This window comes from Morone saxatilis, unplaced genomic scaffold (assembly GCF_004916995.1).
Source record: "Morone saxatilis isolate NCDOM2014 unplaced genomic scaffold, NCSU_SB_2.0 Contig19, whole genome shotgun sequence".
Taxonomy (NCBI): domain Eukaryota; kingdom Metazoa; phylum Chordata; class Actinopteri; family Moronidae; genus Morone; species Morone saxatilis.
The window spans coordinates 19,004,051-19,019,197 of NW_023339751.1; the positions used below are offsets into that span (position 1 = coordinate 19,004,051).

The window sequence follows — 15,147 nt, forward strand, 5'->3', positions numbered from 1 at the left end:
ACAAAACTCCTCAAAAGCAATTGGTCAGTGGCCCAACAGGCAAAACAGAAAACATTAGATTGCTTTTGCTCTATCATTAGCGGTTGCAGTCAGCTCATTTTCTCCAGGCTCCCCAGGCAATTTCAGCTATTAAAAGGTCTCGGCACTGATGTTAATAATAAATAAATAAAAAATAAATAAATAAAAAAATTGTATGGTTGTTTTACTTGGAATATAAAGTCATTTGTATTGTGTTTCCTTTGTGTGCTCAGACAAAGTCATGCTGTTTGAGGGACAACTCAGGGCTTTCAGTTAAACAGCTAAACAGCATGCTAATTTATGATAATGCTCCTGCCTGACAACCATGTTTAAAAACAAAGTAAAGGTCTACACAAATCGAAAAAACTAAAATATGCGCATTGAAATTTGTAATATTTATTGGTATAAAAGGACCTGGTAGGAGCACAGGTTTCAAACTGTATCGTAACTGATACTGATTCATGATAATGGCAGAGTGACAGTGAAAAACATTGCTGCTACAGTACCTCCAATTAGAGCTGAGTCACTCCTGATGGCATTCACTAAAGGTTGACCTGTTTCCACTGATCCAGACTGACCTGCAGCACAGAGAGACCGAATAAACAGAAAGCAGAGAAAGAGACGCAGAAGTGAAGGGAGGAATGAAAGAGAAGAGAGAACAGATGCAGAGGAAGGATCACAGGGGAATAAAAAGAGTGACGAGAAAGAAAACGAAGAGATGAAAGTAAACAGAGAGGAGCAAGGAGGTCATTCATTACATGAAAAAAAAAGAATTTGAGAAACGTACTGCAGAGGGATGCACAGAGAAGGCAAACAGGAATCATATATAGGCCTACCATCAGTGCAGATAAAGCTTATTGGATACTAAAGAACATCTTCACACAATTCTCTGTATGAGTGACCACAGGGGAAAGATATGGAAACTCTTTTCCCTGGTATGAACTAATTGCCTCATCTAGGGGCTATTAATCCAGTGCCATTACATTATTAGAGATCCAAAGTTCCTATTGTAAAGTCCACCTATGATAACTTTAATAGTGTTTATTAATTTGAGCCCCTTGAGAAAGAGGGTGCTGTGATTGTAGGCATACACCTTCAATATGGGGCTCTAATGTCTGTGAGGACACCCATAAGGTTTTGAAGAAACATTGTGAGTTCAGGTTTGCTACTTTCTGGCCACTATCTTCTCACTTATTAAATCGGAAAATACTATTTTTTTTCAAAAAGCTGCACCAGCCTCAGCTAAGAGAGATCTCCGTCCAGGAAACATGCCTCCAAGAACACCCCTTCTTAAACTACAAATCTGTTTTATTATGCAGTTTATGATTTTATTAAATTATTGTTCTCCAAAGGATCAGCTTTAGATTGATTTCCAATCTATTGTTATCCATGATTTCCATGTTTATTATTCCTTCATCCATTCCTTAGTTTTTTTTGTGTGTGTAAGGTATGTCACAGCTTTTTTATACTTGATAGCCTGCACTCAAAAAGTGAGTTTGGATAGTTTTCCACAAGACACACATTAAAAGACAGATTTCCTGTTGTAAAAAAAAGAAAAAGAACTTCTTGAGAGAATGCTGAGTCAATATTAAATTATCCTCACCCTGTGTGTAAGTCAAAATAAACTATGATGCTGCTGCAGCTATTGTATGGTCATATCCCCATTGTCTGGGCATATCTGAGCAAACAGAGTCCAAGTCTTAAGCCTCTGGGTCTACGTTTCCTATAGCAGCAACTGACGGATATTTGAGAGCAGAAGCACTTACAACTTCCTACAACTTTTTCTTCTTAACAAGCAAACATAGCATTGGTTATGTACCATTCAAGAAGAGCATTCAACATTCTGGAGGTCAAACTGTACAGTTAAGATTGTATTCCACTCAGAAAGTGTAAAAAGTCAGCTGCTAACTTAACTGCTAAAGTACATGAGCTATTCTTCTGCTGTTTTGAGCAGTTCCCAAACAGCTTCAGGGGAATTACCACTACTCTCCAGGTTTTCCCTAATTTGCATTTAGCTTAGGAAAACAAAGAAGATGCAGATACGTGGCCAAATATCAATGACAGCGTAATAAATCGGATCTGTAGCCTATATAAGACACTTGAAATGACAAGTGTAAATTTTGCCTAAGGTGGTTGTCTAGTGATACCAGTGCCAACCAATTGTTTTGGGATTTGTAAATGCAAAGTGGTTGTTTAGATGGTGGCGAGAACGGCTACTAACAAACATATGCCCCTTACTTCAAGGACACGCCTTGATTGAAACAATGTTCTCCCCCCATTCTCCTCTGTAGTGGAACAAACTAGAGATATAGTGAAGCCCTTTGTAACAAAGAGAGAGCTTTTTAATGTGTTGAAAATGGACTTCCAGCGAGGTCACCACCATAAACACTGTTTCTGGAATGCAGGTTTTTTTAAACTCTTTAATTGTATTCAACCAGTTTTAGCAATCAAAGTCCACAGTCTCATGAGTGTTTAGAGATTGGGTCATGAGTCTACTAAGGTGCTATCAATACCAGTAAAGGAAACGAAAGTAGTTTCTTCTGACCTGATAGGTGGTGTGTGGTTTCTGCTGCGTAGGGATTGGCTGAAGTGGAGCCACAAATGGACTGGACCAGTGGGCCGGTAACAGTGATAGGACTGGTGCCTGGGTGGAGCAGAGCAGCTTTCAGAGGACTGATGGAGTTAAAGAGAACAGCAGACAGACATCCCGTAAAACCCAGAGTGGCAAGCCGAGACAACTCCGGGTCTAACTCCCCAGAGTCTGGAAAGAAAGAGAGAGACACAGGATAATTTAGTTTAGTTTATTAGTATTTTTAAAAATCTTTGGATTCACACAGAACATTCACACAGACCATACCTAGATATAACATTTATCGCATGAAACATTTTGTACTCGTTTGACTTACAACCCATTTATCAATGACTTAATCAAACTATGCTTATAAAGATAGGGATCACTTTTTATAGTGGGTTTGCAGTGGCAGTGCTACACCTGGGTCTGGGAAGTCCCACAGCCTCTCATCGTATTAACAAGCTATTTCTTAGTCTGTCTCTGAAGGCGCCGCTCAAAAAGAACATAACTAGGTCATGACAAAGTAAATTACAGTGGTGCTATGTCTCTGTTAGCTGTCTTATCTGTTTAACAGACACATCAGGTAGAAAGAAAACAAGAGCAGAGTTATTTTGATGAAATGGTCTTTCATGCTGAGAAAGGTTAAACTGTTCAGGCCCACTCCCTGGTCTAGTTGGATTTCATTTAATCCAGTCGCCAAATCATCAGTATCTGCTTTTTACTCCTCCAAACAGTCTTCAAACTGTTTTTTGGAGCAACCTGATGTGTATTTTTGTCCGTGTCTTAGCAGGGAGAATCAAAAGGCAAAAGCTTTATTGTCCAACTGTTCAGCAATACAGCTTTCTAGAACAAATAATACTGCAATGTTCCCAGCCAACCTAGAGGTACCAGATTGGACAAAGAAGATGCAATATGTATGAGGTGAAAGAGTCATTGCATTGTCGAAGCACCCATAACCTTGCAAGAGAACAAGGTGTTATGGCTTTCATATGTCTAGCTGTATGAGTGCCCTGTCTGGAAAGTTTGAAAAGTTGTTGAGCATACACTACAGCACATAATGAGCACTGGCCTTAAAATTGCTCTGTGGTCGGCACAAGTGGCATTATGATGGCATATCCAGAGCAATGTTGTGGCAATACATTGTGGCAATAAAGAAAGTCTGTTATCTCTACTTGTAACAAGAGCACTTTCATTATGTACTATATGAAATCCTGCATTAGCTGCAAGAAGTTCTGTTTGTGAAATGTTGTTTGAAGGCCACAAAGCTGCAGATAGATAGACAGCATTCAAGTTCATGGTAAAGAGGCATAATAATTACCTTAATTGCTGTTATTTGGCTGTTTGTTTATATCCAGATCATTCATTCACGTTATGTAAGGTAGACAATAAAAAATACATATTCATAAAAGGCATTCCTTTGAAGTTTAAAAAGGAATCAACAGTATCCAATGCGTTTAGTTAAAAGCAGTGAAACAGGTCAAGTCACAACATTACATGTATAATAATAATTTGTACAGTGTTACCTTAAAAATAAAGGGGAAGGGAATTTGGAAAATAAGGAGGATGGATTTCATAATTATAATATGGTGATTACCAATTTTGAATTCGAAGAATTTTCATGTGATCTTGAAGGTATTACGCTGATAGTAGCCTACAACATTGTGAAAAGATCAACCTATATTACCCCATTCTTATCAGTTTATTATCCATTAATATCACCATATTACCATTTTAATTTAAATATTTCAGAGATATAACAATTGTATTGTTAGCAGGTTACCATATTGTTACCAAGATATAACTATATTACTAAATAGTATTGCTCCATTATTTTGGCCCTAATTACCCTGTTACATGAATTTCAGTCTAATATTACCCAGATTTAATATTACCCATGGTTAATACAAAGCTGTTAGCTGGTTATTAGTTTTATTATTAAACTAGACCCCACGTTTACCTTGCTGTTACCGAGCAGTAATGTAACATGCTACCAAACAGTTGACAATAACCAACACAGCAGAGCACAACCAAGCAGAGAAATGCCTATTTGAAAAATAAATATACTCGGCCTAATTCTAGCAGTCTTTAAATATGTCACCCCAAGTAGTTTGAGTGCACTCTGCCAAGAACAAGAGACCTAAATAATGTCCCATCTTGGTGCTGAGTGCCAGACATGTATATTTTTTACTTTGTTTGTTCTTTGCCTGCTTAATCCTCTGGACAACAACTGTTAAGAGGATACAACCATCATGATGAAAGTTTCCAAAACCTCATTGTCATAAAGCAGAACATCTTTGAAATTAGTGTGTCTGAGTGCTCTGCAGTCTGAAAAGGTCTTGTCTGGGTCCATCTCACTTACTATGCACTCGGCCAAGGACCAGCGACCTGATGGCATTGAATTCTACATCAGATGTCAGGTTGAAGTCCTCTTTGGTGTTCTGGTCAACCTAAAAGAGAATGAAAGATTCCACTTCAAAAGTACCTTGACATCAACGGAAAGTAAATACTTCAAAGCATACATAGCTTTAGTTTTTGTGATATCTTCATTATTGCACAACTTGGTACATGTTTATCTGAGACTGAAAAACCAAGCATACAACATGTTTGTGTTGTAGAATTTTTAATCTAAGGACCTGAAATTAATGAATTACTGAATGAGACTTGTTGACCTCATCAGCAGTTTCAGCCAGTGTCACACAACAGTGAGTGGAGTGACTGTAGTAATTATGATAAGAAGTCAATCCTCTCAGTCACCTTTGGTAATGGTCACTTAGTACTTATTTAACCCAAACCATCATGTCAACATGTCTTGTCATTTGATTTTGAGAAGTTGTTGGAATAAGTTAGCTGTTACTCTGCCCTGAGCTGTGATATTTGAATTCAAAGAAAACAGTGAAGGATCCATCTGTGATAATTAGTGCGTGGGAACACAGTTGAAGTTACACTTGTGTATCATCAGTATAGTATAATATAATAATATATAATCAGTATAATATAGTATAGCAAGTGCAACATCATCATCAAGCAAAGATTATGTATTTTAGTCATGTGACCCGAGGTTAATGTATTAAACAGGACCTGCAAACCTGACCCAAAGCTAGCAGAATGCGTGAGAAAAACCCCTGAGAGGTGTTCCCAAGCTGCCACCAACGTGTTTCAATGCAGCTAAGACATTATTATCTGTGAGCGTTTCCTGCAGCTCGTCCCTGCTGTCTTCTTCTAGTTTCTCCTACTGGTCCTTGATATGGACTGACAGAGAGGATGCTGAGCAAGGGAGACTCAGGATTTAGTGCTAACTGAGAGGAATATTTCAGACTGTTGTGTATGCGTTACCTGCACAGAGACAGCATCTGCCAGTCTGCTGATGGTAACAGCATGCAGCTGTCCGTTGGCGAGGTTCCTCACTTTGCTCCTCAGGATCTCGGCATCTTTACTGCCGTCTAGTCTGTATCTCACCTCCAGCTTGTCTGCACAGACACAAAACAAAAAACAAAACCCACATGGGGATCTTACTGTGTGACTCAGACACAGAATAAGACAGGACTTCACAATGAACAAATAAAGCTTTTGAATTAAATCTGTCTAACACAAAGGCCTTTTATCATTTAAGAAAATCCTGTTGCCCAAAAGAAACAATGTTTCTGTGATACGTAATAAATAATATAGATATTACATAATGTTATTCATTGGCTTTATGGCACACAGCAGTATTAATTAATTATTAACAAATGATGAACCAAATATAATTAGCCATTTATGGTTCCTAATTTATACAATGCATTTCAATGTTTAAGATTTTAACTTCTAAAATTATGAAACATTTCAGATTTAAATTGCTAAAAGCCATCCAATTACAGAACCGGTAAAGTTTTCTTCAGATATTTGCTTGGCTAAATCTGTCGTCGCACCCATCGTCTATTTCAATAAAAATGTATTTTAGTATTAATATGTATTAAGAGAGCTGGATGTTCCAGGGCAACAGCAGCTGAATAACAAGCTGAAAAGAATTCCATATTTAGAAAATTAGGGCCAATTACTGCCAATAATGGTATACAGAATCAAGTTAATTTATATGATTTTCCCTTCATTTAAGGCTTCATCTGCAGGCTGTGTGGATGATTAAAAGGTTTAAAAGCGTATTTTTCATTTTACAGTGCAAATGCATATAGTGCATATTAAAGCAATTTGACTCATTTCACATGAGCATATCTTGGATAATAATTTTGAATGCATGTAATCCTGGTGAGGCCACGGTGTAATATGACTAGAATCTAAGACTTTACAGGAGAGGCAGAAAGAGAGAGAAAGAGTGAGAGCAGAAGTGCGGAATAAAAAAAGAAGAAAGTTTTCCCAAGTTCTTGAATCATGCATTATTCATTCATTCTTCAGCACTGCTAATTATTTTTAACACTTAACGCTTGCCTCTTGTACCACACTTATTAGAGGAGAAGCGACGTAGAAAAGCGAGAAGCAGTCTTGCAGTGTGTTCACACTGTAATGACCACGATTAACAAGTCACAGGACGTGACCACAGCGCTGACAGCTGACATAGAGACTGTCAGCAAGCTTGTAGGTGGTGAAAAGCTGGTGATGGCTGAACTTTTCACCTTTCAACATCTGAAATTCACGTCATTGTTTTTCAAATGAAGCATTTTAGCTACAAGAATGGGAGTTAGATCTGGTGAGTCTAAAGCATAGGACAATGTGTTTATAGAAATTCAGGTTCACAGTTGGTTCTCTGTTGTGCTTTCAAGTTACAATATATATAATGATGATCAAAATAATTTAAAGGGCATCATTTTTCACTTAACAGTGTGTAATTTGAGAACCTGAGATCATCACAGTAATAAATTACATTATATAAAGCCAAGCTGGTCCCTTGCCACTAGGGATTCTCAAGACATTCCTAATTGCTAGTCCCAAGTCAAATAGGGAGGCTTGCGGGGGGGGGGATTGAAAACAGATGATCCACTGTGGTGACCCCTACAGGAAGCAGCCGAAAAAGACAAAAAAACAAAAGTAACAACAAACAAACAAAAAACCCCAAACACATTAAACTGTTTCAATTGACGCACATTGTTTTGCAGAACACAGAACAGCATAGTATGACCTCAATTTAATTCATAGATTACGAACTGGTTTCTATATACGTTTTAATTGTTGCACTTTTTAACAGTTTAAGCATAAAATAAAATACACCTGTCAATTGAACTTACTGCTACTGAAACATAACAGTTTATTATTGAGACAGATTGATTACAATTTAATGTCATTAACAGATCCTCTGGATCTCTTATATTAGGTGTGCTCAGTGATGCAGTAGTAGAGAAACAAGATGAAGTAGAGACATTGATTACCTTGTTTTCCAAATAAAAACGGAAATGCGCATCTTCAGGAATGATAGTTTACAGTCTATTATTAGACAGATTAGTAGACAGTGGAGTTTATCTGTAATTTGAGAATTAGTATGCTACGTTTTTATGTTCTGCCTGTTCAGAAGTGGTTCTAAATATACACACAAAAGAAATGTACCTATGCCAAAATGAATGTTTGTTTAATAGTTTAAGACAAATGAGGTCCTTGAAATTTGAGTCAGCTACTAAAAACAACCTCTGATCCTACTTTTTAATAAAAGAAACAGTGTAATAAAAAGGATATATTTAATGATATCCATTCATATTGTGGATTTATATGGCTTTTGTAGCTTCTGACTAGATTGGTTTCAGCTTTGCAGTCTGATGTAAAAGGAAGGCACTAACAAGCAGAATATCAAAAACTGTGCTCACAGCTGCATTACAACACAACAATAATGTAACTTCAACAAAAGGATAAGAGGGACAAGAAGTTATCGTTCTTCAGACCTATCCTTTACAGTTATGAAAGAAAATATAAACCAGTAAAAAGTACACACCTTGGCCATTTGAAACATTAAGGTGACACTTCTACACAGGTGCAGTCACAGGTTCTTTTATTGCTAACAGCAGAGCACAACATCAACCGAGCTGCTGACAGTGTTATTACAAAATTGTATCACCAGAACGAACCTGTTCCTAAGTTTTGATGGGGTGCTTCAGTTTTAATGTAGCTCTCTGGCGACTACCTGATTATCCTGGTAACTCTAATGACCTGCTGGTCATCATCTACCTCCAGTCTGGCTTATTAAAGCAGCATGTTCACAGACTATTCACAGGAAGGTGGAATCCTGCATGTAAAAGGTTTATCAGCCTTCTTTGTCCTTTCCAATTCAAATGACCCCTCTTGCTGCTCTTCTGGCAGTACTACCGACAAGTTGATTAAACAGAGAAGTGAATGGCAGCAGAGGAAAGGTGGACCAGAGAAAAAGAGTCACAAAAAGGGCAGAAAGAGAACAGAGGAGTTGCAGGAGAAGAGGAGAGGGATGGCAGGAAGTTTACTCTAGCAGTAGAGGAGGTACTTATGGAGTATTCAAATAGCCACAATGTCTTGACTCTGGGCACATAACAGTGCCTTCAGTGTATTGTTGATCAACAGGGATATATTGTCATTGCTGATTCATAATCAGGTCTCAGCAACAAGGATTGCTGCTTGTTGGTGGTGAAAGTCCACTTTGGGCAAAAGGGGCACTCACAAGAAAGTGCCGTTGGGTAAAGAAAAAGTTTATGGGCTCAAGAGCAAGTATAATAGAAAACATCAGTCCTTTCATGTGGCATTAGTCTCTTTACGTTAGCACAATTTGTTACATGCATTGCTATTTTTTGAGTTATTGTAAATTTATTATCCTAAAGTTAAGAGGCTTTACATTACCCCTTTCTGCCAAGCATCACAACTACGCAACACAGATCAAAACAAATTGGAAAGTTTTCATACGTCACCATATTCTTCTTTCATGCTGATTCAAAGGATCTATAGAGCCATGAACACATAAATTGTGGAAACTAAAACCCTAATTGTGAGATAACCATGCACCGTCAATGCTGATGCCATACTGGAACATACAGGGCCATCCAGTGAAATCCAGCAAAGCAGACAAGAGCAAAAATAACAAAGCAAGTTCCAAAAGCTATGGAGCTTGTTTACAGGGTAAAATAGAGAAAGAAACAAAAGCCTCCTTCAGTCAGTGGACAGACAGAGAAGATTACCCTCATGATGATGATAAAGGTCAAGCCAAATGATCAGACACGACAGAGTACTCACCATGCTTGTTGAGCAGCAGAGCCAGGTACTCTCTGTGGTAGGAGTCGACGTAGAGGAGCAGAGCGGGACTCTGGTTCGTCCTGAAGCTCAGGGAGACGTTCTCTCCTCTCAGAGTCATGTCAGAGTAGATGGAGGACGGCAGGGCGCTGCTGCTTCTGTTCAGCTTGTTCGACAGCGGCTCCTTGAGGGTGTAGCTGACTGAAGTTCCCGACTTGAAGCTGGCTGAAACCTCTGCAGGGAGCGAGATAATGTCCAAAAGTTTAATTATAAAGTTGTTTAATTTGTGGCTGTATGGTAAGCAGTTATGTTGTATGTGTGGGATGTGCATTTCTGAATTTTTATGAGTTTAACACAAGTGAAAGTTTGGTTTACAGTTTGCTTGGTAATAAGGCTGCCCTTTGAATTTATTTAGTGCATACATGAACTTAGCAATTCACTTCGCCACATCAACATTGACAGCATGACAGCATGATTTGCATTTAAATTTTAATAAGTAGTATATACTGTATGTCTTCATACTGCATCTAAGTAACTAATCTTGCATCTTATCACTGATTCATATACAGTGTACATGCCTCAGCAGCATTGAACAGCTAATTAGTGAGCTCAAGAAGAAAAGCCTCAGAAAACCTGCTGACAGGTGAAAAGAACAATACAAAATTTATCTGCTAATTATAACACGGGCGTGTATAGAGCTGTGATTTCCGTTGCAGCTATACCTGTGGAGCTTCAACAGACAACACAGCTGGGCTTGTTAATTATTGAACGCGTATGAGGCTGTGTTTCTTTGCTGACATGATGACTCAGTGTTCCTGAGATAAATAGGTTTAAGTAAGTCTAAGTGTGCAGTCTTAAAACACCTTTATGCGATGCATTAGCAACAACGATCTGCGAGGATGTCTCAATCAGGATGACCAACCAGTTAATTAACACACAATAAGACAAGAAACATTGTTAATACTTCATTTAGTCCAATGAGTTATTTATTAGTCAAAAGTCTGCAGGTGGCTCTTGCTTTTTATTTTAGTATCATATAATTTATTGTATTTATTGTTATGTATTGTGATCAGGAAATCCTTGGAAAAGAAATAGAATGCTTTATTGCAGTATATTAACTCAAGTGTTCGCCATTAGTATAGGGAATCATTTTAAAATAAATGTACAGACTAATATTTTGTAATTACAATATGAATTAGAAAAGATGTGAAAAATTTTGGCATGCTGATATTGTAAGAAAGAAAGGTCAAAACAAGATTAATGATCAGCCAACCCCAGACTTTATAATTGGCCTCAAGATATACTATATATGAAGTTTCCCACAGGATCAAGATGATTAGCAGCTGTGTATGTGATGTATTGTGTACACAGTGGTGCAGTGTGCACCGAATGACTGTGGGGCTCATATATATATATATATATATAGTATAGGTGTGTATAAATGTGTGTGTGTGTGTGACCTCTTTAATGTGTATGGTCCTTCCTTGTATCTCTAAGAGTGTGTGTGTGTTTTATTTATAGAGTTTCAGGTGCTGCACTGTAGCATGTTTTTAGACAGCCATGTTGGAGGTCTGAGGACTGAGTCTTCATGGTTCAGTGCTGCATTTAACTAGGAACTGATTATTTAACCCCTGATGCTTCCATCTCTTAAGCTGTCCTCTCTAATAAATCTCTAATTTGCCCCCCAAAATACATAAAATAAGCTTAAACTAAACCTTACTGACCCTCCTCCACCTGTCAGTACAAACCCATGGGCTGTGTTGATCTGGTGGTGATGCCCAAGTCCAGAAATGATTAATCTTCTGTTGATGATGGTGATGTATATTAAATTAGGAAAAGTTATATTACTTAGTGATGTTCACAATATTCAATGCTCATAATACCATTATAGACCATGTGGGGTTATTTTGGACACTCAAATGACTGAAATGACTAAATGTTCATGCCAATAGCAGTTTGTTTCTATGTTGTTTTGTTATATGTTTTTATACTTGCTAAAAATTGTCTACTTGGGACAAATAATAAATCAGTTGAATTGAAACATGGTTCAAACCCACAGAACTTTATTTTGAATTCGTGTGAAGAACCTGAAGTTTCCAAAGATATCAATATGTCTTTCGGGGAAATATATAAAATGATGCACAGCTGAAGAGTTGGAAGAGTTGATACAGTGTATATATGATACTGTCAGACAGGGTGGAACAAGATGTTTTTTCTAACTTTAAATAGTTTGTCCTACTTTTGATATTAAGGGATCAAACATTGGTACCTTGAATTTCGTTATGATAGGGTCCCAAAATTCCCAAAATTTCCCAGCAGCTCACTGCTCAAGGTTTGAAACTATTACAGATTTGGAGATTTAGGTGCATAATACAAATCTAACTGGAGCTAGGGTAAATTATTGCTTTTGGATAACTAACTAACAAAGCTAAAAATGGTTGAGTTCACTGAGCTCTCACATTTCAACATGTAGCTTTCCATTAGACCTTCCAAGGAGCTGAAGACTAATCTGCTTTATCAGAACCTGAATCTTTTGAGGTTAACTGTTTCTTTAGTTGTATTGTTAGTCATTAAGTCATTATATGCACATACATGTAGCTTATTCTGGAGTGTGTCTACATGATGGCACCAGGTGTTGCTGGGAGATTGGTGGCATAGCCTGTGTACCTCTGTCGCAAAAGGCTCCGGTGTAGGCAGACGGACCGCAGTCGCAGGAAAAGCTGTTGGGTCTCTCCACACAGCGACCCTTGTTCTGGCAGAGAGAGCCATAGCTGCTGCAGTGGCCTGGACATCCCGCTTGAACCCCGGGGGTAATCTTCGCTCTCTCCTCCAGGTCCAGGGTGACGCCATTCAGCTGCAGAGAGCGAATACAGCCCCGGAAGCCCTTCTGTCTGGACGCTGTGCCTCCTGAAGGCACACACAAGGGATCAACTTCAGCATGCTGGAAGACATCTTCTCTGCTCTCCTTTTCTTTTTCTTTTCATTTCTACAGTATGTCTGTATAAGCTATATATAAGCTATACATATAATCTCTATGCCATTTCCACTACCTAGTTAATAATTTAGTCTATTAACAATGCACTTCACAGAAGTCCAAAGGTAAGGGGATATATTAAAGTAGCTTGTTTTGTCCAACCAACTGTTCGAAAAACAATGATAATGATATAAAACACAGAAAGAGGTAATTCCTCACATAAATATGACTTAAATATAAATATTATTGTCATGATTTTTTGTTTGGTTTGCTTGTTTCCTGTTTTGTATTTTTCCTTGTGTCTTACTTTGCTTCACTTTCTGTCTTTGTCTGTTTTCCTACAGTTTTGATTGTTTTGTGTATTTTGTCCTTTTCTTTGTTTTCTTTCTGCCTGCTTCTTCGTGTTTCCTCCTTGTTGGACTTGCTCAGTTTTTTGGACTTTCTTCTTGATTTATTGGATTTTGCCTGCATATTTTGCTTTGAATGATTTGGACTGCTCTCTCATGGATTTGTCAATTTATGTTTCATCACCTTTTTGCAAATAAACCATCTGAACTCAGCCTTTAGGTTCCATTCCTCATGTTCAGTAACTCGGCTTTCACAAGTGTGTCAATTATATTACTGTTTCAGATGAATTTAACTCTTGATATACTAATTGATTACTTGCTGATCGCGTTAGCAGTACACATATTGTGCTGCTCATGCACAAAAGTGCAGATTTCGAACGCTGATGCTTCGAGTGCCAATATTTTGTTAAATAGGGCCATTTACTATCTACTGTAACTGTGACAATTCATGGACATTTTACTTTATGTTCCTCCCAGAATCTAATGGAGGAGTGGGTGGAATGAGTTTAAAACATTTAAATTTTTGGACAATATAATTGTGAAACCCACACCAATGTTCTTTTTAGGCAGGAGAAACATTATAGCAGCTCATTATAGTACCACCTGTGTTTTTACATTTTAGCTTTTTATATTACTGCAGACCAGTAAATCAAAGCATAGTGTAGGGTTTCACGCTTTTTAATGTATTTTTCCTACTGTACCTTTTTCCCTCTGTGCCTCATAAATGGTAACTTTATCAAAATAGAGATACAGAGAGAAACTAAGAGGTGAAATCATATCATGTCTCTGATCAAATTGGAGACTGACTGACTGATACCTGATTTTAATATTAACAGCTGAACATACTCTGAACCTGCAGAAAATTGGTCACAACCCTCTTACTGAATTTATAAAATGATGGGGTGATGAAACACAGTGAAACACAAACTGGCAGGTGAAAAATTCAAAGAGTTGACTTTTTACTGGCTGTGTGCCAGCCGAGCACCATGAGTATTGTTGATATCGGGGAAGTTGGCAACCTGTCGATCTATGTGACAGCCTGCTTGTCCTGCCTGGTTGACTGAATGTGACAGGATAAAATTTTCTTTCCTCTTTCTAGGACAGAATTGAAACCCTGAAAGTTATTGTTTTTTCGACTTCTTGCATTACCACCTCCAACTGTCCTCAGAGTTCAGGCTCTGCAACATTATAATTGTCTCAGAGTGCCAAACTGGCAACCTCAAGACTGTTATGATGAGATAAACAGCTTTCCAGGACTGCAGAGTTGATGAGGTTTATATCAGGGCCCGGAGTTTCATCAGAAGCTGTCAGGAAAGGACTACCTTAACTAATGGGTTCAAACACTGTACCAAGGTTACCGCAAGGAAAATGACCACTACAAACGCAACTTTCCACTGCATCGTCCAGGGGATATTTCTATCAATTTCTGAGGATTTTTCGGATGTTCTATAAGGTGTATATAAAGGAACTGTGTCCATAAACTCAGCCTGTATACCTTACATTGTTAAGGTTTAGAAACAAAGATCGTTATAGGCTGATTGATCGCTTTAAGCTGTCAGTTTCAATGTGGATCAATAACTAGACAGCAACGCAATATGTTCCCTGTACTGGATGGGAAGCAGAGCTTTAGTGCAGGGTTTTGCTGAAGGGCTTAGTCTCTGTCACTATCTGCTTTTTTCAGGAGGAGCGGAGGAAACGAAGATGTAAAACCACCAGCCTCCCTGGGGTCAAAGAAAACGTACAGTACCGTAATTTGTTTTTTTGGTGTGTGTGTGTGGTATGTGGGAGAAAGAGAAGGATACAGAGTAAGTAAAAGGGGAAAGGAAGCCAGAAAGCAGAGCATATTGATATGATTCAAGAGTTCCTCAGGCATACAAAGAAAAGCCACTAACACTCTACATTAATGTGAGATACCACATAGTTCTCACAGCAGAAAGGTTCGCAAAAATGTGTCTTCCCAACAGAAATCGTATGGTGTGAATCTTGTATTGTTTTTTTAATCTTTGCTGAGCTCTTTAAAAGGCAGCTTTGTATTGTAATTTGTGCAGCAGCCCTGTCTCTCTCTC

General features: G+C 38.1%; 1 protein-coding gene across 1 annotated transcript in view; it reads right to left on the minus strand.

Moving 5' to 3' along the window:
- LOC118329845 (contactin-associated protein-like 4) overlaps window positions 1-15,147 on the minus strand; it is a 70,760-nt gene that overhangs the window by 2,828 nt on the left and 52,785 nt on the right. Inside the window, exons 18-23 of the mRNA XM_035664170.1 lie at window positions 12,428-12,667; window positions 9,764-9,994; window positions 5,924-6,057; window positions 4,950-5,037; window positions 2,564-2,779; window positions 525-596 (exon numbers count right to left, since the gene is read on the minus strand). Of these exons, the coding sequence (XP_035520063.1) occupies window positions 525-596; window positions 2,564-2,779; window positions 4,950-5,037; window positions 5,924-6,057; window positions 9,764-9,994; window positions 12,428-12,667 (981 nt within the window). The remainder of the gene's footprint in view (window positions 1-524; window positions 597-2,563; window positions 2,780-4,949; window positions 5,038-5,923; window positions 6,058-9,763; window positions 9,995-12,427; window positions 12,668-15,147) is intronic.